At 37.3% G+C, this 26,589-nt stretch overlaps 1 protein-coding gene and 1 long non-coding RNA gene across 2 annotated transcripts in view; one reads left to right on the plus strand and one right to left on the minus strand.

Annotated features, from left to right (window-relative positions):
* Positions 1-879: 879 nt before the first annotated feature.
* The window catches only part of mfsd2b (major facilitator superfamily domain containing 2B), a 105,355-nt gene continuing 79,645 nt past the window's right edge, over positions 880-26,589 (minus strand). The window contains exons 7-13 of the mRNA XM_039748367.1: positions 25,117-25,207; positions 21,644-21,765; positions 16,625-16,708; positions 12,267-12,350; positions 8,897-9,006; positions 7,281-7,424; positions 880-1,060 (exon numbers count right to left, since the gene is read on the minus strand). Of these exons, the coding sequence (XP_039604301.1) occupies positions 880-1,060; positions 7,281-7,424; positions 8,897-9,006; positions 12,267-12,350; positions 16,625-16,708; positions 21,644-21,765; positions 25,117-25,207 (816 nt within the window). The remainder of the gene's footprint in view (positions 1,061-7,280; positions 7,425-8,896; positions 9,007-12,266; positions 12,351-16,624; positions 16,709-21,643; positions 21,766-25,116; positions 25,208-26,589) is intronic.
* LOC120525781 lies at positions 7,825-13,911 on the plus strand. Its single transcript, XR_005633015.1, has 3 exons — positions 7,825-8,222; positions 8,832-9,092; positions 13,622-13,911. It is a non-coding gene; the product is annotated as an uncharacterized LOC120525781 (long non-coding RNA).

Consider the following 26,589-nt stretch of genomic DNA (forward strand, 5'->3'; position numbering starts at 1 on the left):
ATTTCTTTTCATGAATTGACCAATCTTGTAGCTCTTGGCCCCCAGAAAAATCCATCCTGATTGAAAAGTTAACAGTGGAAAAAGAAAAAAAACTGTTTTGGTAGCAGTAGCAATGACACTACTATTGGTAACGTCTGGGGTCACACTGCATATGTCATTGGGGGGCAAGGGTATAAAGGTCAGCCCCATGCATACCATGCTATATTATGGACAACATAATTTCCCATGCTTGTGTGTGCTTTCTTGTCTGATTTGTTTGGTTTATAGAATCGTTGGACGACTCTAAATAGGGTGTAGAAAAATGTCAATGACGATAAAAAGAATGGGATGCATTTGAGCCAGTGTGCCACAGCAAAGGTTCTGAATGCTTGTGTCAATGGGTAATTTTGTGGTGTGTGTTTTATTTTTTTAAATAAATTGCCAAAAATGTATAAAATCCTGTTTTTGCTTTTGTCCCTGTGGGTTTTTGAGTTAAAATGAATTGAAATGATTTTGGCATAAAGCTGAAGTATGACAAAATGTGTAAAACGTAAAGGGCCCTGAAAACTTTAGGAATTCACCATATAATATATAATGGAAATAATCATGTGAAAAGTTTCTAGGACGGTCCCACCAATGGGTGCCGCCCTGCTGCTCGATACAACATTATCTCACACTTGTACGTAATTTTTAGCTTGTAGTCATTGGTATATATTGCAGCTCATTGGTTATTATTATACTTTGGAATGCATTATTCTTTACTTAGTTACCATCAATATTTGGTTTGCTAAATTTGTGGATGTAACCATTTTTATCATGAGACAGTAATGTTTGCCATGCAGACACATTTTCTATAAGACAAATAAAAACCCAACTGGTACCTCTCCATACTGAAAAGGATTACCTGAGCTCAGAAAGGGATTGCTTGTTCCGTATTCTGACTTCCTCAGTTATTGGATATAACAGCAGGATGACTAACCCCATCACTATGAACACTACTGGGGCCGCTCCAATTAGCAGCTTCAGGATGTAGGCCACATGGGGGGGCTGTTTACAAGCTCCTGTATCATAGCCGGCAAATCTGTAACAAAAGAGCAGACTCGGAGTAATGTACAGTAGATGTACAGGCAGATGGAAGAGAAGTATGTTAGACACAAAGTTATAATTAGATGCACTATGACTTCTATGCTAAAAAAATTACAATATGCAAGCTTTCGAGGCAACTCAGGCCCCTTCAGGCACTAGAAAGCCTGCATATTGTAATCTTTTTAGTTAGCCAATATAACGTGTCATTTTCCTTGACTTCTCACTACATTCATAATGGCTAACACGGTACAACACCCTAGTACTACAGACTTCAATCCTAGAAAAACCATGGCATTTTACATGGATATGCAGTAAGCTTTATTTTCGGTGTCATTAATAGCTTTAAGTGATCATTTTATCATTTTATATAAAAAATTGTCACATTTAATTAAAAGAAATCATCTCGAAAAATAAACTTAAGGTGTAGTGGTTAAGGCCATGGACTCAACTCCACAAGGTTGTCAATTTTTCCCTTCCTGTAGAACCTTTGCAAGTCACTTAACCTGTGGGTGCTCCACTTTAATAAGTGTTGTAACATAGATTAATCTTGTAAATCGGCCTGAAAAGTATAAAATAATCACACATTATTATTGCTATTTCTCCAATCCATAAAGGATTTTTTGAATGTTTAAGAGGGGTCTCCAACTCCAATCTTGGAGGGATACAGTTCATCCGAAACCCTTTTCTTTATTAGTGACCAGTTTTTTTTCTGCTACTTTTCTCTTCATTTTGATCGACATGCTATTTAACACTCGGACATCTTAAGTGTTTCTTTTTTTCTTAATCGGCAGCCAAACCGAGATATGAAATGAGGCAACATGTGACCAGCTGTGTGCATAATAAAATATCTAAAAGGAAAGATGAAGGTCTCCATTAATATTCATCTGCTCAGTCAGCAAAATATTTTGACTGTGCTCTTTTGGAAGTGTCTGCTGTGGCAGAATGAGAGCCAAAACAAGCCATGGAATTAAATAATGAGTTTAATTAACAAAATGAATCAACTTCTAATTAAGAAACTATTGGAAGTAAAATTTGATGGAGATGGAGACTGAGCTGATCATCTATTGGCTCACTTCACATCTCATTTTATTTGGCTGCTATTTAAGGAAAAAAGAAGCAATTCAGAATGTTAAACACATCAATTAAAAGGAAGTGAATTTAAGTCAATTAACAGCAGAAATTGGTCACTAATTAACAAAGAGGTTGGAAGGAAAAGCCATAGTCCCTGAGGTCCTCCAGGACCAAAGCTGGACACCTCTGAACTATTGTAAAGTATACAGGGGTGTCGAACTCTGGGCCTGAAGGGCTGCAGGTTTTCATTCTAACCCTTTTCCTAATCATTGAGCCGTTTTCACTGCTAATTAAATTGTTTTTTCCTTCATTTTAATAGCTGTGTTTTTAAGGGTTCAGTGCTCTGAATTGATTCTTTTCTTCGTTAAATGACAGCCAAACAGAAATGAGACATGAAACAAGCCAACTGATGACCAGCTAAATTGGGGCTTCAAGCTCCAATGAAGCTCCAATCACTTTCTTAATGAGAGAGATATTTAATTCTATGGCTTGTTGCTGCTCTCATTCTGCCACAGCAGACATTTCCAAAAATGGTTGATTTTCTGTTTTTTTCTAAGAACACTGTCAAAATGTTTTGGTGACCTGAGATCAACCTTACCAATACCTTCACCTTTTCTTATTTTCAGATACTGCGTGATTGGCCCAGCTGAGCTGGTCATGTGGCAGTTTGTTTTGTGCCTCACTATTGTTTGGCTGCTAATTAAGTAAAAATAAACAACAAATGGGCCTGAGTCAAATTAATTAAAATTAAGACTCAAAAGAAGTTAATTAGCAGCAAAAACTGGTCACTAATTAAGAGGATGGTTAGAATGAAAACCTGTGGCCCTCCAGGACTGACATTTGACATCCGTGGCCTAAGAGATCCCTATCCCCAAATACAGGGTGTAGTACATCATGGTGATAGGTATGTACAGTATAAATAAAGAGGCGACATGAAAAGAAGAAAATGACAATACAGTAGCACTTCCCTTGTATCCATAAAATTGTTCTAGAGGGGAAATACCCAAAAGTAATAATGCAGAATCTCTAATGTTATGAATTTCAAATGGCAGTGTATTATATAGAACAGAGCTGTAATGTTACCAAGTTGCATACTGTGGCAGATCCAGATAAATAAATTTGGCAATGCAATTGTCTGCAAACAGGATGGACAGAGCTTTAGCTGGCATCTCAGAATTATTTGTGCTTCCACTGTTTAAGCCATGTCCAGGGAAGAGAATGGTTAGGGAATGGGAATTCCTGGGCGATGGAAGTCATGTGAAGTCAGGCATTGTCCTGTTGGAAAATGGCATCATGCAAGTTGTGCAGGTAGTGACAAGATTGCCATAATGCATTTTTGGGCAGTTAAACAGACACTAAAAAGTAAGAGGAATCCATGTCTCATTAGCAATGGCACCCCATACCTTGACATCTGTTGTTGTTCTGGTGGTGTGGCAATCAAGAACGCTTTCCATGTTTAGCAGTTTCAGACACTGTCACCACGAGTGATTCTTGTGACTCTCACTCTTAAAGCAGGTGAAGATGACCTGGTATGACTAACCAGTCTGTAATGATGCAGGTTGTTTTATCCTGACATTAATGCACATGTACCCGGTGACATGTTGTCAGTAGCAACTACAATTTAAATGGAAAGGAATCCCATATCTGATCTGTCATTGGTTCACTGGCCTGGGGCTCATTTGTTGTAGCAATTGGTGGTGTTGCTATCCCAAGCCCCACAACATTTCTACAGTGCAGAAGTCTGCCTCTCTTTCTGTCCAATTGTATGGTTTAAATTCCGTAAAAATGAAGAACAAAAAACCTCTAGACTGTTGTGTGAGATGCATAAGAATTTTCACCAAAAAAAAGAATATTTTTAGGTACTTTTGATTACAGTTTTCATTGCCTTCTTTTTGGCTTTAGCATTTTGATTTGATACGTTTCTGATTTTCATTTTGTTTGGACAATGTGAACTCTCTTATCTCCCAGTTCTTCTCATTAATGTATACTGTTGCCTCCAGGCAGCTGGTACAGTGCACAGTTAGACTGTTGGAAACTTCAAGGAAACATTTTGTGTAATATTAACATATAAATCTATTTTGTTTTACATTTTTTTTATAGCATTTCAATTGTGAGGTCGCTGTTGTGCCATTTTGTATTTGCTTACTCTCATGATCACCACCATTTTGAGTATCGTTGAATGGACTTTTGCATGTTGCTTTCGACATGTTGATGCCAATTATGTGATGCTAATACATCTGACGACTTTGCGTAGTCACTATTTAAGATGTCAGTGTGCTCTGCTTTATGTCTGAATTCTTAATTTCACAAATAAGACTATTTTACCCAAAAATTAAATCTTCCTTATGATTAAAGAAAAGCTGGGCTTTTTCACCTTAGCTGTGCCAGCTTTCTTGATTCTCGTTACAGAGTCCTACTCGTTTGACACTCCTTTGAAAATTCTCTTAAGTCGTCTGCATCTCTGCCACCATGGATACGATCCTACATTATGTAGGTGAAGATGTACAAAAACACAAACCTGACAATGTAATGAAGTATCATTGATATTATCTCAGTAACTATAGGCTAGTTAGCTAGATCACTAGAAAATAAATTGAAGCCATTTTTCAAGATGAGAACAACACATATTAAGAATAGGTATGTTCGGAAACCGTCGATATGGGTTTAGACAGACATATGTTAACAATCAATGAGGACGTCACAACAGCATATGATCACAGTAGTATATCTTATTTATCTCGTTCTGCAAAAAGATTTTAACAATATAGTATATGAGAGCCTAGTAATCAAACTACATAAGTGTGTGGATGGGCAATTTTTAATTTATACATAGAACTTTATTTGTCACCAGAAGGAAATGTGGCTTTTTTACAGAAGTTCTTACATAGGAAATATACCGTAAATATTAGACAAAATTACACAAGCAAGTACAGCTTTCATACATGACTTTGGAGGAAAATAGTGGTGTTAAAAAGGTGAATAAGTTTTTGTTAAATTTTACCATTGTTGTGTAGCGCACACGTAAAGAGAGGCATTTAACGCACTACTGAGGACTTGAAGGCCATCTCTAGTTTTTGTTGTATTATAATCCATAAAGGTTAGAACAGCACAACAGAATAGCCAGAGAGGAGATAACTTGATTTGTTTGAGGACTACAAGACATGAGCTTAGAAAAAAAAATTACAGGATTTAAATCTGTTTAGTTGGAGGTTAAGCGGTGACATGATAGAAGAGTTCAGAACTATGAAGGGGCATTGTAGGAGTGATGCTAACTGTCTCACTGAAATACATTTTTCAATAAAAATGTAGGAGTAGAGTTGGAAGTTAGTGCCAAATCTACCCTTTACCAACAGATTTTTTTTTTTTTCTTTTTCATATAGAGAGCCATAATTGCGTGGTCCTATTCGATAAAATAGTACTAAAAATGTCACAAACACATCTCTCCTCACCACACTCCAGCAGGGTGCATATACAAAGCGAATTAATAATCCCATCTCTGGACTATAAAAATTAAGGGATCAAACTTAGGGCCAGGAGAGCTTCCCAAGTCTGAAGGGTGAATCCTTCCACATCATTTTGTGCTTTGTATTCTTGTTTGCTTTTCTAGTTGGGACGTGTGATGTTTTATGTAACGGTTGATTGGCTGGATGAGCTGCAATTAATAACATGAATGTGTTTTTTAGCTAAGCTGTAGACACATCATTTTCCAATTCAAAATGCCAGAAAATAAATAAAATAAAACATTCTATAGGTTGTAAAGTGTATAAGAACTGTAATGTTTGTCAATTTTAGGTTAAATGAAAGAATAAATTAGAAACAGGGAAGATATATGTCACTCAATAACCTAACATTTAATGATGTGAAGTGAAACTAATCACTGTGTAATTATTTAGTTACTAACACAATTTCATTTATAACAGCGATTTTCTGCTTCAATGGAGCTTTATCAGTAATGTGAACCAAAAAAAAAGCAATGTACTTTTTAGTCTACAATTAAATCATGTTAAGATGTAAGCCACATGAATATTCAATTGTTTTTCCCCTTAATGAATAAGGAAAAAAAATTATTTTATAGACATAATTTTTCATGTAATGAAAATGCACAATTGCTGATAAAGTTGAAATAACAGCTGGTATATTTTAATGTATTACGATTAAATAAAATATCGGGCCATTTCAATACAATATTTTAATTTAGCTTAATGGTTTTCAACTGTTTATCCATCCATCATCCAACCCGCTACATCCTAGCTACAGGGTCACAGGGGTCTGCTGGAGCCAATCCCAGCCAACACAGGGTGCAAAGCTGGAAACAAACCTCTGGCAGGGCACCAGCCCACCAACTGTTTATATATTTAAAAAAAAAATGTTCTTAAAATGAACCTGTTCAGCTGAGCACACTGTGGGAATTCATTTTTAACTTAAGTCTCACTTTAATCAGGTCCTGCAGTTGTTTCACAGCTTCTGCTGTCATGACTCCAATTGCTTAATTTTCAGCACGGACACCATTTTGTTGTGTTGTCCATCGTGAAGGCCTCCTCACCCCGAGACATGTTAGTGGCAGACATCAAGTTCAGGACTGCCAGATGCATACCCAACTGGACTATTTCTAATTCTAGATGCTTTCTTTCTAGAGCACTAGGACAGAAACTATCTTTGACAAATATTTCTTGGCTCAGTGGAATGGTTGATCACCTCTGATCTGTACCAGAGATATTTATGAGTTGGGGTTACCAACTGCACATTAACTACTTCAGTTTCCATCCAATTTTCATGTCAACTGTCTATGTATCCACCACAATTACACAAATTTGGACAAAATGCAGCTCTGTAACCCATCATATTAGGTGAATCCAGTTACATTTGCAAGACTCTTTGTGTACCTTTGAGAGTAAATATCAGTTGTGAGCTACAGAGTGGTATTCAAGTCTACATCTTATGACTTCCTTCAATTCAAGACTAAACGCACGTATACATCTAGGTATCCACTATGTATGAGAATCAGGCTTAAACCCAAACAAATCAAAAATCATTACAAACTATCCAATCATCCATTTTCTGCACTTGTCTGGGTCGAGGGGACAGTAGTCTAAGCTTTACAAAGTAGCTTCTATTAATTTCTATTGACCTTAGTAAAAACTTACTCAAGACAAAGCGTTGAAACTCCCAAAGAAACTCCAGCTGCAAATTTTGTGAAGAACACATAAAATGAATAGAAGATAGCTTCATGTCCCTTGGAATGTGGATTTATTAATCTAAAGTCATCTACCACATCAGGCAACATGGACCTGAAAAGAAAAGAAGAAAGTAATGAATCTGTATTCCTGACAAGTTCTGCCCTGATAGCTCACGGTTTGCTGTCCCGTCTAACTTGAAGTACGATCTTCCAGTCAACTTTTGTGCTATAAGGTGACGAATACATAAAGTTGATATTATAGTTGATCACATTGCTATTAATGAAAAGGCAGTGTTCAAAACAAAGAAGTGATTTTATATCATTTTTGAAACTACAGGCCTATAAAATTGGTCTGCACCAAAATCCTCCAGAGAAATAAAAAAACCCAATTTCTCTATTAGGTTACATGAAAAAAAGCTATTTTGGGGAAAATATATATATTTTTTTGTTTTAAATAAGTTGCATTTGTTTTATGGCATAATTTTTCATGCTCAGAATATTTTTTTAAACCCATTTTAAGCTGAAAAATGTCCGTCTTTCTCGTTCTTCATGTTAGCTGAGTTGGAAACAACTCAAAATACTGTAAAGTGTTTGCTGCACATTTTTTGGTCTCGAACAGTAATTTTTTTCTCTCTTCTTATCCATTGAAAATAACCATAAATTTATATTCAGAAGGCCTGAAAGAAGACTTTTTATTGTACAGAAGAGAGAAAGTTTTATTGTTTATTTTTACAGAAATGTTCACGGTCAGGTTGATTCATCCATTGTCTTGACCAGGTAACTGGTAAACGAGAACACGGGAGCAGTGTCTGAACATGAGGAGAGGTTTGACCAGGACGTCACAGAATAGACTTTTTTTGGTCATTCTACCGTGAAACACCTTCGCAGGATTATAAAAGGAAAAATTGTAGTAAGTGACTACTCTTTGAAAAGTAATAATTTCAATAATTATATGTCTGTAGTACTTGGGTGTTTGTACCATGTTAGCCATTATGAATGTAGAGAAAAGCCAAGCAAAATGACACCTTTTATTGGCTGGCTAAATCTCTCAGACTGACACAGATAACCTGTCTACAGACCCATATTGTTTTGAAAAACTCATCACAGACTTCAAAGGACTTTGTTGGACAGTTATCTTATCTTATCCAAAGATCTTGACCATACATTATTCTTCTCTCTCTTGTTAAATTAATCTTAGCCTGAATGAACCTATTAATTTTTTACATTCAAGATTTTTCCTTTAAAGATTTACCAATGTTGTTTCTTGTCCTAGTGTGTGGATATAAACACAGGGAACTTCAGTTTCTGTATTACATCTTGCCTGAAGAAGGTGCCCGAGTTGCCTCGAAAGCTTGCATATTGTAATAATTATATGTGAAATTGTTTCAAGTGTAAATAATTTTTAAAATATATTACTTTTTTCCATTTTAAGCGTTCATTTTTCAAAACCTGGATGTGATAGAGCAGGCCTGTTGCCAAAACACCTAAGACTTTTGACGAGAGTACGTTTTTTTTGCAGGCCAGTGTGATTCCTCTATTTTCAAACCCTCTAAAACCAGTTCAAGATCGTAAAGGCCTTCTTACCATGGTAAAAGAAGAGAGGCTGCCACGCTCAGACCAGACGACAAAGCCACTGCATAAGCCACTATGATATTAGGGATGCTAACCAGCATAACTGCAAACGGGATGATCCACTGAAGGAGAGGAAGACCAAAACAAAACAAAACAAACACAGCAGTCATGAAGACATGTACGGCGATCATCTGAAAAACTCACTGAGGTAAGTCACAGATTGAGCTGCATATTATTAACAGACCCATGACAGACCTGCTAGTATCTTACTAAAGCCTAGCACTGTTTTAAAAACATAAAACTGTCAGTATTAACAAGCCACCAGAGCTGAAAAATACACAAAAGGTAACTGAAATAATGTAACTTATTTTTTTCTAGGATTACACAACTCTGTTCAATTATACAGTAAGATAAAGGGCTGGGGAAAAATAGCTGATGTGTACTGTACCTTTTAAAGTGCCCAGTTTACACTGTGTTGCATTCAGAATTTAAAAATTTTTTTAATGTATTAAAATATTGCCTTTTCGTGTTCAGGTCTCTGTTGTTCCTAGGAAACCCTGTTTGCCCACCCTGAACCCTTTTTCTGTAGGTGTGTCCTACTGTAGTGAATTGCCATTGTCACTCACTCTTTTATTATAAATATGTCTCTGTGAAAGCATACACTAAATTTTACTTCTGTTTCTCTCTCCTCCTTCGTGTATTTTTAAATACCTTTCCGGTGATGACATTAAACCATGTTATGATATGTTTATCTTTTTCTGCCTTAAACATCTATTTTTTTATGTGCAATGTCTGTCCCTTTTACTGTGTGTTTGTTATATAGAATCCATTTCTTTCATTCATTCATTTTTCTGTTTCAGCTTCGTTTTTTTGGTTGTTGAAATATTTTCATGTTCTTCTGAGACACCATGTTGCTTTTCATTGGCACCACTATTTTGTCAGAGGTTTGTCTACGTTACTATGTTGTTACTGTACACAGGAAACTGGAAGTCCATGGTGCGTCACGTCTCAGTATGAGGACAGCGCCATATACTTCCTGGCTGTCCGAAATTACGGATTTGAAATGATGGCGCTTCATGCAGTTGTTGAGATTCGGTGTTCCTGGCTTTAGATCTTTGCTGAGTTACTGACTACGATTTAGTGTTGTATTTTGTTGCAGACTTATTGGTTTAACCTCCTTGAAGTTAACGCCATGTCTGACTCGGGCTCGGAATTCTTTGTAAGAACAGTTCAGCCCAAGTTTCTCTTGGGCTAAGCCATATTGTTGACGTGTAAAGTGTTAAGCCTGAATAGCACTAGAGATAGTATATAAAAACATAATGCTGCCAAAAATCCCTGTATGGTAAATCATCAATATTCATGAATGGGCCAGAGCCTTTAACCTAAACACACAATGGCATGTAAATGAAAAGCTGTAAAGCCAGTTTTAAAATAAACTCAGACTGAACCATTAGTTTTAATAATGTGATAGTGATGACAATGGGAGTTGGTCACCAGACGTTGACATATGTAGTGAAACTAATGTATACAGCACTTTATGACCTGACTGCCATGATGTGCCTGGTGAATTCAGTCGCACGAAGCTTCAGCATGGCAAAAAGGTAAAATGATTGTGATTAAGTGGAAGGACAGTTATCCCATTGTACTGTACTGCTGCGCTCTGGCTTTGAATCCGGTTAACCTCCAAAGCTTCTGCGTTGTGACTTGCGATGTGCTGCTTCATGCGAACCAACATGAAGGGTTAATGATGCCACCTTTATCTGTTAATGTTTATTATTAATAGGTTCAAATGTTAAAACAGAAAACATGAGTGCTCAAACTCTGCCAGTACAATTCCACCTCTCACAGTTAAACACAGTGATGAACACTGATAATGTAATGTAACACCGACAAGGATTTGTGAAGCTATTAAAGGTTTGGCCCCCATGCGAGTAACAGTAATAATGAAACAAAATAATAAGATACAAAAAAAAGAAAATCTACCCAATGTGCTAATAATGATTATTAAAAAAAAAAGATATGAAACAAACAATATGACTATTGGAACTGAACGTGATTGTAAGTCAACGACTACCTGCAGTGTTTTTTTCCAAGGTTTTTGTCCATTTTTTTTCTTTCAGGCCCATTTTGGGTTATACAAGAAATGAATTATTGTTGTTGTTTTTCACAAATTGAGTACTAAAATAGGACATTGACATGTTTCACTGAAAACTGTTTGTTTTTTTTTTTCCTTTAAAAAATAAAAAAAAATTCGGGTTCAAACATTTTAAATCTGTCGCAGTGTCATTCCGAATATCCAACATGCATCACCATTTTGTTTACCAATACCATGGCAACCTTCTGTTTTGTGACTGACATCACAAATCAAAAGTGGTGAATTACATCATCGTCGCAAGACTGTATAACATGGTATTAGCTTAATAGTATTGACATAACAAACAAATCTTGTTAATCTCCTTCTTTATTTGCTACTTGGACTTTTTCACTTCGCTCCTTTAGACTTTTCCTTCCACTTTTGATTTGTTTCTTCTGAGATGACCTTTACCTTTAGACTTTTAATACTCTTTTACCTAGCTCTTCATCTTCTGGTCTTCATGCCCTTTATCTCCTCCAGACATCATAAGAGCAGCAGGTGGAATGGTATGGGTTGCCAGCATTTAAGATAGATTTTCACCTTATTAGCTAATAAGGGGAAGTTTGATCACACAGATTGTGTGATCTATCGTGGAGCCTGTGGTGGTAGACATGCCAGAGGCGGGACTGTTTGACCACACGTTTCCTGGAAGCACTTAGGTGACCACCACATCCGTCTCATAGAGCAGGTTTGAGACACCCTCTAAGGACAGCTACCTTCCTCAGTGACCAGTTAAAGAATGCTTTGTTGGATGTGTAACAGAATTCCAAACAATCAGATAACCATTTGTTTTGCCAGTCCAAAATTAACATTATTTTCCTCTTCATTACTGAGGTTTTCATTCCAGTTAGATTATTTTTGTTTGTATACATTGTAGGCTTTGCTGAATGTTATATAGTGTGCAACTTGAGTCAAATCAATTTGTGCAGCACACTGAGCTTCTTAAATGAAAAGTGTGCGCTATACAAATAGAGTGCTGGATGGAACTGAATCTGAAAGCTCGTTTTAATATCCTGTGATACATCTTTGACAGCAACCTTCCCCATTCTGCTATTATAAACTCACTACCGCAAACCCAGAATTTAGCCATTCTACTGAGTAACACTTTTTAATAAAAGACTCTTGTGCTGCTTCCTAATTCTATGGTTCCTATCAGAGATACTGACCAAAATGGAAAGCTTTGTTAATCAGGGTGGAGTGACCTTGGAAAAAATAAAAGACAAAAACAAAGAAGAAGAAAGAGCTTACTGAAATGCCACAGTATGCTGCTGTCTTCTTGCCAAACCTCTGCAGAAACCACTGCCAAAACGGGATGCTCACAAGAGCGGACATCTGCATAAGAAAAGAGAGTTCAAGAGTTGCGTTAAGGGTGCAGATCTCTAGTCATAAAACTTTGTTGTATTTAAAAAGTACTTTTATAGCTTATTCAGCTTCAGTATGAATTCTAAATGGTAGAATCATTTGGATGAGTGTAATTGAGGTCACCAGAATACCAGGCAGAATGCAATACTAGATGGGACTCCAGGCCATTCAGAGTCCACCAGGCCAATTTACATTTGTTAAACTAAATCTTTAAACTATATCATTCATATATTATCTTCCTTGTCTGTGGCTTGGAATTCTACGTAATTATAGTTAAACCCGAATCAAGTCTGGGGTGACATGTAATGATATACTTTAAGCCTGATTAACTCTTGGGACAATATTCTGCATCTATCCAGCAGATGAAATAACATTGTGCTGCCAAAGGTCATGAGTATTTCTATGCATTCTGGCGCTTTATGGTAACTTATCAGTATTTATGGGTGGGGTGGAGCCTCAAACAAAAATCACAATGCGAAACGATGAGCCAGAAAGATCACTTTATAATGATTTGAAACTGAAACATTACTTGAATCGAACGTTAGTGATGCCAGTGTGATATGATTATCAGACGTTGACATGAAAAGTGAAACTGATGCATGATATGGCAGTGTGTGACCAAACTGTCGGGATGTGCCTGGTGAATTTGCGCACATGAAGATTCACAGTGGTGCAACAGCAGCTACATTAAAAAAGCCAAGATAATTGCAATCAAGTGCAAGGACAAGCAAGACGTTAGGCCCCTATTCACTGTTCACAATGTGGCAACTGCCAATGTTTGTGTCAGGGGAAATGTGGAAGTCACTAAACCTTGCACTGTGTAGCCTGCAATAATGCAATGGGCATGTCGATCATGCAGGTCCGGTGCTGACATTCTATCTTCTACAAGCAACAGAAAAAAAAAATATATAAGAAAAGTGTGCAAAGAAACACACTTCTACTGCCCTGTTTACAGTGTTCAGCTGTGCATTGGTGACTATCTCAAATCATATCACATGGAGGGCACATTAGTACAGTAATGGGCACTAGACAGTTTTTCTACTGTATTTATGTTAATGTTTTGATATTTACATTAAAATGTTAGAAAGATTTAGATGAGAATAGGCCATTTAGTCCAGCAAAGCTCACCAGTCCTACCCATTTAATTCCTCCAAAATAACATCAAGTTGCGTTTTGAAGGTCCTACCATCTACATGTTTCTGTTACACATAACATGTCTTTTGGCTTGTTTTTGCTTGCAGAAACAGAATGCTTAAGAGACCACTCCACATTTGAACCAATGAGGCTATTTTGGCAATATATGGTGAAAGGAAGCCACCTAACTGGGATAAGGAGCCACATCTGCACACAACTCAACTCACCAGTGGCCAGTTCATCTTTTATTGACATATTAATACACTGTGCAAGAATGGATGGCAAAATGTGGGGCTGCTTGCTATTTGTTCACATACCAAGTCTAATGTCTAATCTGTTTTGAAAAAACGGTAAATGTCATTTATAAGAATGTTGCAAGTGTATGCTGTCCATCATCATGAATATAATGGAATATGAGTATGTTAAAGGATAAGTTCAATTGAAATATTTTTCAAATGAAAGCTGTTTCTTCACAAACTTTGTATATATGCATTTGCAATTGTGTTCTAAAATTGTGTTTCCTATAAATTAAGTCTTGACATTTTACAATGGAAGATATATGGCAAGGAGTAAAAGCTTAAAAACTAGCCAAATATGTTCACTTTTCAAGCCAGGACAATTGGCGTGTATTGATCCAAATCTTGCGATTACACACACATTGTAAAATAGTTTATGCATGTAATTTTTGAATAAACACCAATATTATGATATTCAGCCATTTTAAATAAAGGCATTGTTCCTGCACAACAACCTTTCATCCCCCTGAGCAGTGGTTTCCTCTCGAACGATCAAATCACATTGAACATTTCATGGCATGTGGTTGGTTTTTCCCTGTTTTTGTGCAAACTCACACACGTGAACAGAAAACGTATCCTTACTACAAGAAAAACAGTACTAGGAACAAGTGACAAAATCATTATTTCCAGATCTGTTTTGTTGTCACAAATATGCATTGGAAAACTCTGAAGGCTTGTTTTTATATAACAAAACTTTTTCCACTTCATCAGTAAGTGCAAGAAAGGTATCTTTTTTTTTTAATTTGTAGAAAACGCCTAACTTTAGAACACCATTTAATGTGATAAAAGCATATATACTATGCTTGTGGAGAAATAACCGATGTGAAAAATACCAAACTTATCCTTTTACAGTTGAGCAATGCAAAGACTAATTATGCCCACGGTAGTTAATTAATGTCTGTTGTGGCATACGAACGGGCATCCCGGCCAGGAGAAAGCATGAGTTATTACCAGGACGGGGGTACCCGAGAGAAACGTTATTGGCCAGCTGGGCAGAAAGATTATATCATACCCAGCTAGTATAAAATAATGGAGGGACCAGAGGAAGCCAGAAATTGGGAGTGGGTCAATCCCCCATACTTTAGGTGGTAGTGGTCCTCATGTAAGGGCCCACTTGGGACACCTGCAGGGGTGCTAAACAAATAAAGTCCAGAAGTGCAGCCCTGTAGGGGTCCCTTGGGATCAGTAGAGGGCGCTGTTAGGGGAGGCCCACTCTACTTTGTCTTTGAGCCGGAAGTGCTTCCTAGAGGGGACAGAATGATACCGGAAGCATTCCTGGATCTGACAGTAAAGGAAGCCCACTGCTACAAATGGGCGAGTTGGAGTCGGGAGGCAGTGGGCAATACTCAGCGGAGGAGGAGGAAGGATAAGAAGACCCAGCAGATCAATTATTAGATAGTTGGTGGCTTGTTGTTATTATTATTACTACTGTAAGACATGAGGAGTGTGAGAAGGTGCCTGAAAAAAGGAATAAAAGTCTTATATCTTATTCTGTTTCACGTGTGGACTGCTGGGACTGTGGTTTAGGGCTCTCTGGTGCCCTCTTGTGGTCATACTGTACAAGTATAAAATATTCTATTCATACTTTCACAGCCGGTTGCATTGATTCATCGCTTACTAAAAGTGAAAGCAATGCTGCAGAGTCGTTGGTTTGAATTAGCAGAGGAAGTGATAAGTGTTGTAACATGTGCTGTTAGCTAGAACATAAAGAATTGACCATCTTGAGAAGTGGTTTGGATACTGACAATAAAAATCAATTATTGGTGAAGTGGCTATTGTAGGAAAAGCCTTGCCTTTTGCATCAAGGTGCCTCACAGGTGAAACTTTGTGGTTTTGAAACCTGCACCAGGTCATCTTCTATTTGGTGTTTACACGATCTCCCTGTGTCTGCATGGATCTGGCTCCAGGTATTCCAAGTTTTCCTACCACATCCCTAAATTATGTGTAAGCTAAGTTGACATGGAGATTCAAAAATTGGCCCCTCTGTGAGTATAGGTGTGTACCACGCGATGGCCTTGGCACCCTGTCTAGGATTGTTTTCTGCCTTTCATCCAGTTCTGCTTGGAGAGGCTGTATCCCCATGTTCAAGTTCAAGCAGGCTGTCATGTGTACTCCGTACACTGAAACTCTTACTTGTATGCCTCCTTAGAACAGTAACAAAAACACAATACCAACTAAAATACACAAAGTATACATAGTTTGCACCATTTGTATGTATACAATAATATCTAGCTCAAGCAGATCCTTTGATAACTTTGAAAAAGTGTCTGGATGAGGTGTAGGGACAACTTATCCATGAGCTAACAATACAAACTTGATGGATGAAGAGGGCCTCCTGTTGTTTGTCAGACTTCTTCTGTTCTTATGAGACAACACAATAGCTGAGGATTATACGAGTAAAAGGAGAGGCACTTGTCTTTCTACCAAGACTAATGAATTCCATATACTATTCTTTTGGAAGAAGGAACGTCTACTTCTTTTTCCCCTGTGGCTTGTGTATCTACAGTGTAACTTAGCCACTTCACTCCACAGTAAGTATTCCCATGGCTTTGAAATTCCTGAGCACAGTATAATCTGCTATGTACAGTACTGGAAAAGTTAAGGCTGTGATTTAGTCACAAGTTAATTACAAAGCGAAGAAGAAGACATTCCCACAATGTTATGCGAAGCAGGTTAAATATTTTCATCAGAGAAAGAAGGTAAATCTCAGCCAAAAAACAAAATAACCATTAGGGCACAAATTATAATTTTATGTCATTATTTTCTTTTCCATCCCTTCAAACCTTGAATGAAAAGCAAAAGTGCAGTACTTACTAGAATCGTGAGCACAATGTTTTGAAAATGATCTCGAAGATCAGCAGCATATGTACAGAAGAGAACAAAATTACTCTGCACCATCTGTGAAAATAGAAATTCAAATTGAAGTCATTTAACATTTGACATTAGACAAATCAGTGCACCAATTGTTTTATTTACATGGAATAACTTATAAATGTGTTTAGAAATTAACCTTAATTCAGGTAAATTAATTATGCCATCATCAAGTCTGCCTAAACAGTTGACTGGCACGTGGTGGGAGCAATGAGAATAAGTCAAGAAGCTACAGGTAAGAACGGTAGTCAGTTACAAGGGTTTTCCCATGTTCAGTCATTTTGATAGATAGATAGATACTTAAATTCACAGACTCCAGCAGCAGCGTACTGATAAAAAACAATATTAAAGAGTGATAAAAATGCAGGTATAACCGCCAATAACTTTGTATAATGTTAACTGCTGGGTGGATAGGGAAAACTCATCATGAGGAGAACATGGAACAGCCATACGAGTTGTGGTCATCCTGTGACAACCAATTTGTGGTTCCATGCCACCCACTAGGACATGTATTACAAAGTACCTATAAATTATTATGGATATTCAGGATATACTGAAAATGGCTTGTGGTCGCTCAGACCAAAATATTGCTGAACCCACTACAGTGGTGTGAAAAACTATTTGCCCCCTTCCTGATTTCTTATTCTTTTGCATGTTTGTCACACAAAATGTTTCTGATCATCAAACACATTTAACAATTAGTCAAATATAACACAAGTAAACACAAAATGCAGTTTTTAAATGATGGTTTTTATTATTTAGGGAGAAAAAAAAATCCAAACCTGTGTTTACTTGTGTTATATTTGTTAAATGTGTTTGATGATCAGAAACATTTTGTGTGACAAACATGCAAAAGAATAAGAAATCAGGAAGGGGGCAAATAGTTTTTCACACCACTGTATATCTGAAGGAGTATCAGAATAGAAGAATGGAAAATAAAGCAAAGTTGTGGAAACATCAACATGTCAGGGTGGGCTCAAGCAGAAATCTAGTGTGCAGGCTGTATGTGAATAAATAGAAGGCACAGAAGAAAGTTTGTGTTGGCCAAATAATTGGCATCTTTGCTTGGTGAGCACAATTCTGGTGAACTTTACTAACGTTGTATGGCAGAATTGCTTCCTTGTTTCTATAAAACAGGCAGCTTTTTCCTGTCATTTCCTTTTTTAACCGCTTAATCCAGACCAGTCACGGATGTGTAGGTCCTCCTCAAGCAGTTCAGCACTGGGTGACTCTTAGCATTGTCTAGTTCTAGATTCTGAGAAGATGCTTGACATAATGTAATTTATTAAACAACTAAGCTTAGAGTTAGGGAAGAGCAAGCTGAGCTGTCTCTAGATAGAAGATGTCTTTTAAGGCTTATGGGCAGTGCACACTAATCTACACGTCACCAAACTGCTGGTCTTGTCCTCCCCAGATGAAGAATAATCCAGCTGTGACTTTTATGGCAAACCTTCTGAACTGAGAGGAAGCAGATTTTCCTGATAAAAGTCTGGTGGGAAGAATTATTTCTGGGGGTGCATCTGAGCGAAAAAGTAATTTTGTGGATTGAAGTAGTTAATCACATACAGTGCGGAAATTTATCATGCATGTGCTCAATATGTAAGTTAAACAAGCAAAAAAGTAAAACATCTGAGGAAAACTACTAAGTGGCAGGTTTCCTACAGTATTTCCTCCCATCCAATCATCAGTTTATTTATGAACGTTGCATTTTAGTCCATGAGCCAATAAAAGGAAGAGTATGTCCCATGTGTTTAAAATGATTTCATTTTTCTATTCATGTGAGCCAACCTAAATATTTGACTTTCTTTTATAGTGGCTCAAAGGAATGCAGTCGAATTCATGAAAAACGTCTGCTATGGCTTCATTCATCCCTGGGAATTGTGCACTTTGTATTCTGTTTGAGATTCGCCAAAGTCTCGAAAGCCCAGTAGTCAACTAAGCGGCAATCTTGTTCTTGTTTATGGGCGAGTCTATAAAATATTGTTTTCTTTTCAGAGACATTTTATGTTAGAGTCATTGACGTAAAAGGAGGAAAGACACTATTAGAAGCAAAACTGGCCTAATGTTGTACTATGAAAAAAAAATAGAGGTTATTTCCACACTGAAGATTAAGGAGAAAGTTGCAGACATGACATTTCACCAGCTATGTCTTTCATTTTTCTTTAAACACTGATATAGCCTAAATATTTAATTTTCTTTTGCAAATCCATGCCAAAACAGTTCCTGACTAATTTCTGTAACAAGCTTACTTAAGGGTGCACATCTGTGTTGAAGGTATCAAAAATGGCAACACAACCATAAATTACAAAATCAAGCATCTGTTTCCCATTAGTGATCAGTAAAGTACTGACTTAATATAACCGATCCTGTTTTTGTCAAAAGCCCGTTCACATTTTTGTTTCGTTTTGCTTAAACCGCTGCAGTTCCCTCTACACTGGTTATTGGCACTCATGGCTGTCTCACTTACAATTAATCCAAAATGTTGCTGACAAAATTTTGACTGGCAAAAATGAATATATATATACAGTATATATATGATATACAGGATGGATTTTAGGATTTAATTGTTTGCCTTTAAAGTTTTACATGGGTTAGCCCCTTCTTAGCTTGTCTATCTCCTCTTCCAGGTTTCTTAGGTATATTGGCCAATTGTTACTGTTCATTTCACAAACATGTTTAAGGCCTAGAGGTGAGGTAATGGCTCAAATAGTTTACCCCTCACAATGAGATCAGCTCCCATAACAACTACTTCTTCTTTCTCTTCCTTTTCATTTTTTCCCACTTCTTTGTGAGGTTGATATGCCTGATCATCCTTCTCAATATAGCTCGGTCCGGCACCTTCTCCACCTGAATCAGACCCTTTTCCTTTAAATCTTCTTTTATTCCATATATCCACCTCTGTTTTGGCGTCCTTCACTTTCTCTTTCCCATCACTCTTTTGCCATCATTATCATTGTCTTTCCTCATCACATGCCTGTTCCACCTCAACCTACTTCCCTGTACTATCTTAGACATCTCTCCCACTTCTGTAGCACCACTGATTGACCCATTTATTTTTCTGTCCTTTTTTGTAACTTCACACATCCATACTTATTTGGGCCACAACTAAGTTCTCCTACTCTCCCTTTACTGCTCATGTCTCCACTCCATACATCATTGCTGGTCTTACTACTGTCTTAAAAACCTTACCTTTAATCTTCTACTTAATTCTTTGATCACACATACTTTTGATACCTTCTTCCAATTATTCCATTCACACTGCACTCTATGGGTTATCTCTGCATGTAGCTTTCCATCTTGGGCTACCCTGATCCTAGATATTTAAATGTATCCACTCTTTTTTCAGTAGCTCCACCTGCAGGCTAACTTCTGAATCTTGATCATCATCAAACTTCATATATTCTGTCTTCTTCCTATTTTCAACTGTGTATTTTGTAAGGCCCTTCTCCAGTCTTCCAACTTCCTTTCCACTTCCTATTTTCTGATACTACACAACACAATGCCGTCAGCAATTAGCATGTACCAAGGGGATTGGTCTTTTATCCCATGACTCAACAAATCCATGACCAGATCAATGAGGTAAGGACTTAAAGACGATCCCTGGTACAGACCTACTCTAACTGGGATCTTCTCTGTTGCCCCAACACTGTTTTTAAACCCTCACTCCCTCATACATATCCATGATAATCCTTACATACTTCTCCAGTCCTCCTTTCTCTCTCATGCAACTCCAGAACTCTTGAAATGGCACTCCATCATAAGCCTTCTAAACACTATTTGCAAACCATTCTGTTTTTCTCGATGTTTGTCTAGGAGCTGCCTCGATGCAAAGACTGCATCAGTTGTTCCTCTCTAAGGCATAAAACCAACCGCCACAACTAATCAATTTAAATCTCAATTAAAAACCTATTTTTATTTACTTGATTTAAGGTCATTTTGAAGGGCTTATTTCCAGTTTTCTTCTTTCATTCCCTCCTTGCAAGCTAATATTTATATTTGCGTGTATTCAGTGATTCTGATTTTACTTTCTTTTTTTTCCTTCTTTTGTTAGAAGTTCTTATGTTCTACTCTTGATTATTAATTGGCTATCTGGTTTATATTGTTGTAACGCATTTTAGTTAACTTCTAGTTATGTAAATTGTCTTATAGAAATACATTTGACTTGACACGTCGTATCATTTCACTCCAGAAATGTGCTTTGTGATATCGAGTCTAAGCACTGCCCACCAGTTACAAAGGGGCTGTCCTGGTAGTGTTGGAAAAAGGCTTGGGGTAAAAGTAAATGGATATCCTGTCTGAATAAAATGTGTGATGATACTCCTGTTATTATTTCACACAGAACACGGCATAAAGTATTCAAAAAATATACTAGTGAAGCCAGTGTGATGCCTGCTGAGTGATTCATAAAGTCTACAACAGTTTGGAGGCCTTCACTAAATACACGACAGGCCATTTCTCCTTAGATATATTAGTGTTTATAGCAAAATGAACAGAAAATAACATTCAAGTCATCTAGTTTTCAAGCAACAAGGATACAAGTCAGCATTCAACATTTGGTTTACTTCAGGAAGCTGAAACACTAACGCATCGCATTTGGGAAGCCAGATTCTTACCTGAGCGGCACGGTGGCGCAGTGGTAGCACTGCTGCCTCGCAGTTAGGAGACCCGGGTTCGCTTCCCAGGTCCTCCCTGCGTGGAGTTTGCATGTTCTCCCCGTGTCTGCTCCGGGCGCTCCGGTTTCCTCCCACAGTCCAAAGACATGCAGGTTAGGTGGATTGGCGATTCTAAATTGGCCCTAGTGTGTGCTTGGTGTTTGTGTGTGTCCTGCGGTGGGTTGGCACCCTGCCCAGGATTGGTTCCTGCCTTGTGCCCTGTGTTGGCTGGGATTGGCTCCAGCAGACCCCCGTGACCCTGTGTTCGGATTCAGCGGGTTGGAAAATGGATGGATGGATGGATTCTTACCTGAATGGCAACAGATATAAATAGAAATGCAGCCGTCAGTTTAATGTAAGGTCCATGCTTCAACACCAGCTGTAGACCTTTTAGGAACGGTATTGGCTTGTCAGTTTTCAGAGCGTAGGGGTCTAAGTGATGCAAACACAAACAGATGCAAAATAAATACAGTGATGCTCTTGGCAGTGCAAAGTAAAACAGGCAGATTACCTCGATTTAGAAACAAGCGCAGTTTATAAATGTAACATATCAGCAGCACCTTCAGACCTATCAATGGAAAATATTTTTTTAGAATGATTACTCCTTAATAAAAACCATAGAACTGTTTTTGCTACAGCTATGTATCGATGACCCTGGACCTTTTAGGAACACAGTTAAACATCCACGTATAGACACTGGCACAGACAGTGCCATCAGATGTGTCAAAATGCTCAAAGCAGGGTGGTGTAAGAGCAGCTGAGAATAAAGTTGGCCCAGCACAGTGATGTACAAGGCCAGTTGTGATGAAGTCTGATAGTAAAGACATCATCATAGCATATTTGCTAAGCTTTTTTTTATCATTATTATATTCAGTGGGTTTAAGAATGCTGTGTTATTTTCACTTTATAATGTTTTTACCTTCCTTGGTCTAGTGAGCTAGCTATCCTTACTGAACTCTTCATTCTGCAGTTCTGTAGCCAAAGACACACACAGTTACAAACCATCAGCAGCAAAAAGGAAAAGCACAACCTATTCAGCGTTAACTGGAGGAAATAATGTCCATCAGTGTGCCTCTTTTCATGTTCTCCTTAAGGTTCAAGGAACATTTATGATTTTCCCTCTATTTGCAGCCCAACTGTTTTACTTTAGAACATTAGTACTTTGTTAATAGGACAGGCCTTTCAGCCCAACAAGCTTGGCAATCCTGTTCATCTAGAGTCTCCTCATCAGTATCAATGCAAATAGTATTTAGCAGCTGGATGTCACACATACTTTAAACTTTTTTAAGAAATGAAAACTGATTAAGTGTGACAAATATCAAAAAAATACCAAATAATTTATTAGGCACTCACAAAGCTATCTGGTAACATAAGAGAAATCCAGTATCTCATGTTAGACACAGTCTTATGAAAAGTGCTGATCAGAAATGTATTCCAAATTGTATTTTTTTTTTGTATCCATATTCCACTTTTAAATTGTCCAGATATAATGACACGTGTGGATGGGTGCTTTGATGATTGAAAAGATGTGTATTCCCAAGAATTAAGACATAAAATATTAATAATTGTATTTTAGAGTTGGGAGTAAATATACACTATACATACTTTTTTCAAATTAATCAGAATTAGGAAATCAAGCCTGCAAGTTAACGTGGTAACACTTTATAATAACTTTCCTTGTTACTAAAATATATTTACAAACTTTTACAATGATTAGCTACTGCCAAAAAAAAAAAAAGTTACAACTAATGAGCATATGATGAAAGATTTAAAGAAGAATGAATATATTGTTTCTTAAAAAATTGTCCAAAGTGACTTTCAACGTTTGAGATGCAATTGGTTACGTTTCTTTTTTTCCAATTGGAGCACTGGCAGGTGAAGGGTCTTTCTCAGGGTCACAGTGTCAGGATTTGATCCCACAACATCAGAGTTTGTAGCCCAAAGCCTTAACCACTACACCACACTGCAGTGTGTGTGACCTGTAGGGGCACTGCAGACCCCTAATGCAGGTTCAAAAGACCTGTTATTTGTCACACGATCTTAAGCTGCTTCTTCAAGGGTTCAATAAACAAATGAACATAAGTGTTTTCCTCTCCTTAAACTCCTTGTCCACTCCATCTGACTCCAACTCCCAATTTGAGGTGAAGCTGATTTTTTATGTTAGACATAAATGCCACTGCATTACATGGTGGACACACTTTTGGGTCATGTGGAAGTTACATAACGCAGGGAGGTCTTCTTCTGCCAGCACCCTGGGACTCCCACAGGGCTGCCCTTCTGCACTTCAAGTCCCATCTAACCTGGGTATCCAAACTGAGGCCAGGGAGGAGGAGTACTGCCACCTATTATGTTGGGGGGATGAAGGGCTTTGTGTCGGCAGCTTCCCCCTGTCTGTCCATTATTACTTCTGCCTAACTGAGAAAACGAATGGGAAACCATCCTGGCCACGCTCCAAAAAAAAAAAAAAAAGCGTATGCATGTATTTAGTAAAAACATCTGCCAAAGGGGTAAGCAAAATTTACTTGATGAAATTTTGTAAAGTACCGGTAAGCTAAATAATCGTAAATACAAATTTTTAGGTAAGTCAATAATTCTTACAATTTGGAAAACAAGACCTAATGTCATGATTTAAATACATTTCACTTGGCTTGGATTTAGTTTTTTGCAGTGCTAAGTGCACCTCCTCCCATGCAGTCCATCCATTAAGCTATTTTTCTCCATTCCAGTCCATCAATTACGGCATTTACAAGTGTTCTCAATACATGAATTGCTATTTGATGGCATTATTAGTTCACATAATGAATGAGCATTATTTAGTGTTTGATTTTAACTTGATAAGGAAAGTTATTATACAGTAAAGTGCTACTATTAGTATCATCTATATTGAGAGACAGTTCATTGCATGTAGCAAAACTGTAGACTTTATATAAAAAAAGTCAGTAGGGTTCATTATGTAAATATTTTTAAATCATTGAATACATAAAAAGGTAGCATAAACAAGAATGATGATTTTTTTTTAATAATAAGTGATAGAATAAAGAGACTAATGTACCACCACTCCCACACCACTGCTTCTTTTGAATTTCTTAATTCTTTCTTATCATAACCTCACAAAATAAAAACAATATCCTATTGTTAGCAGTTTTTATTGTTTGTTAGTGTTGCTACAGCTTTGATGTTCTTCAGAAAAAGGATAGAATTTTCTGTGCTGCCTTTTCTGAAGCTCACCAGTGGCTGGAGCCTCACAAACAGCCCCTCTAATCTTTATATCGCTCTTGTACTTTTGTAGGAAATCTCATTTCCGAGGCATATGTGCTAATGTGTTCAATTATTGATGTATACAGTACGACATTCTTTCTGAAAGTCAATGGTAGCTTGTGACGGGGATGCCAAACAGCAGCGGGCACTGACTTTCTGGGGAGATGGTGGAGGGGCAGTGGACAAATGACATTGCATTAAGGTTTGTAGATATTTAAAGTGAGATGTTTTGGGCAAAAATGAGTATTGTTCCGAGCTTGACATTGATTGACATTCTATGTGGGAATGAAGAGGCACATAAAAGAAGAAAAGGTGGAAGGTGCCCACCTGCCTGAGTGGTGCTGCAGTGCCTAAAGGAGGCAGCTAATTATTTTAGCTCAGTGAAGACTCGACATTTTACATTAGTCACTTCGTGACTGCTCTAATACGACGTCCAAATACTCAAAGAACAATCAAACCCACAAATATTAAAAATGTATACACTAATAAAAATGAGAATTCAAAAAAGGATATGCATTTACTTACCATCTTTTTCCTTGACCCCCATAAATAAAACCACTGTGCATAAAACAAACAGTGCACCTATGACACCTGCAGCTATCATATAGACTTCTTTCTGTCAAAAAAAAGAAAGAAAGAAAACTGAGTTTTATAAACATTCAGCAACCGCAGGCTGTCATTTATATGGAAGCTGCATTTATAATTTCAGGAGACTAGATGTATCGATTAGTCAGAAACTGTTATGGAACAAGACCCTAATGAACACCTTATTTTGTTGAAAAGCACCAAAGACAACACTTGAATGGGTGCTACTTATTCTGCATCTGTTAAGTGATTTATTACCTTCATAAATGCTTTGTTTGAATCAAGCAACATTAATGGCTGCACTACAGCAAGATCTTTTAGCCATTAAATGGTTAGTAATATTTTTATTAACATTTGCGCATTTATTTATTATTATTATTAAACCTTTTAAAATGTTTAAATTTTAAAATTGCAATGTAGTCCAAATGTTTTAAAGACATACATTTACTATCTCACTAGCTGAATATGAAATCCTGTTGCACAGCGTATTACTGTGGAAGTCTGCCTGTTAACCCATGCTGCACAGTTATAGCTAATTCTGATGTTGTATGAATGCCAGGTATACCCGCTTTATGGCATCCCATGTGCACAGCTTTACCTGCACATGATCAGCCTCCTTTAGCCAAATGAGACTTCAATATAGCTTCCCACGTATACGGCTTTACTTACATGTGGTGGGCTGCCTTAAGCAAACGGGCCTATAGCTTGGCATGAGCAGACCAAATGGTTTATCTTCAAATCTAAGGGTCACCCAACCCTGTACCTCTTAGCAAAACAAATGCCCACTCAACATACTGCTATTTATTGAAGCCATCCCTTCTCAGCCAGCGATACTTGTGAGAATATGGCAATCTCCCACACTGGGCGCTTTAGACAAAATACCTTGTCCCAGTCAAACAACATCTGCATTCTATTGCAATAAAACTAAATTAATACAAAAACGTAAAACCAATAGTTCCAAATATAGGAAATGTATTTAAAAGATTAATTTAATCTTTTTACTGTTAAGTTTACCCCTGAAAAAATTAGTCAAAAATGTTGAATTTTTTAATTTTAACATGAAAAAATCTCGACATACCGGTCATAAAATTATAAATCATGACAAAGTTGATTTATTTCAGTAATTCCATTCAAAAAGTGAAACTTGTATATTAGATTCATTCATTACACACAGACTGATGTATTTCAAATGTTTATTTTTTTTTATTTTGATGATTATAACTGACAACAAATGAAAGACCCAAATTCAGTATCTCGGAAAATTAGAATATTGTGAAAAGGTTCAATATTGAAGACACCTGGTGCCACACTCTAATCAGCTAATTAACTCAAAACACCTGCAAAAGCCTTTAAATGGTCTCTCAGTCTAGTTCTGTAGGCTACACAATCATGGGGAGGCCTGCTGACTTGACA

This window comes from Polypterus senegalus, chromosome 3, assembly GCF_016835505.1.
Source record: "Polypterus senegalus isolate Bchr_013 chromosome 3, ASM1683550v1, whole genome shotgun sequence".
Taxonomy (NCBI): Eukaryota; Metazoa; Chordata; class Cladistia; order Polypteriformes; family Polypteridae; genus Polypterus; species Polypterus senegalus.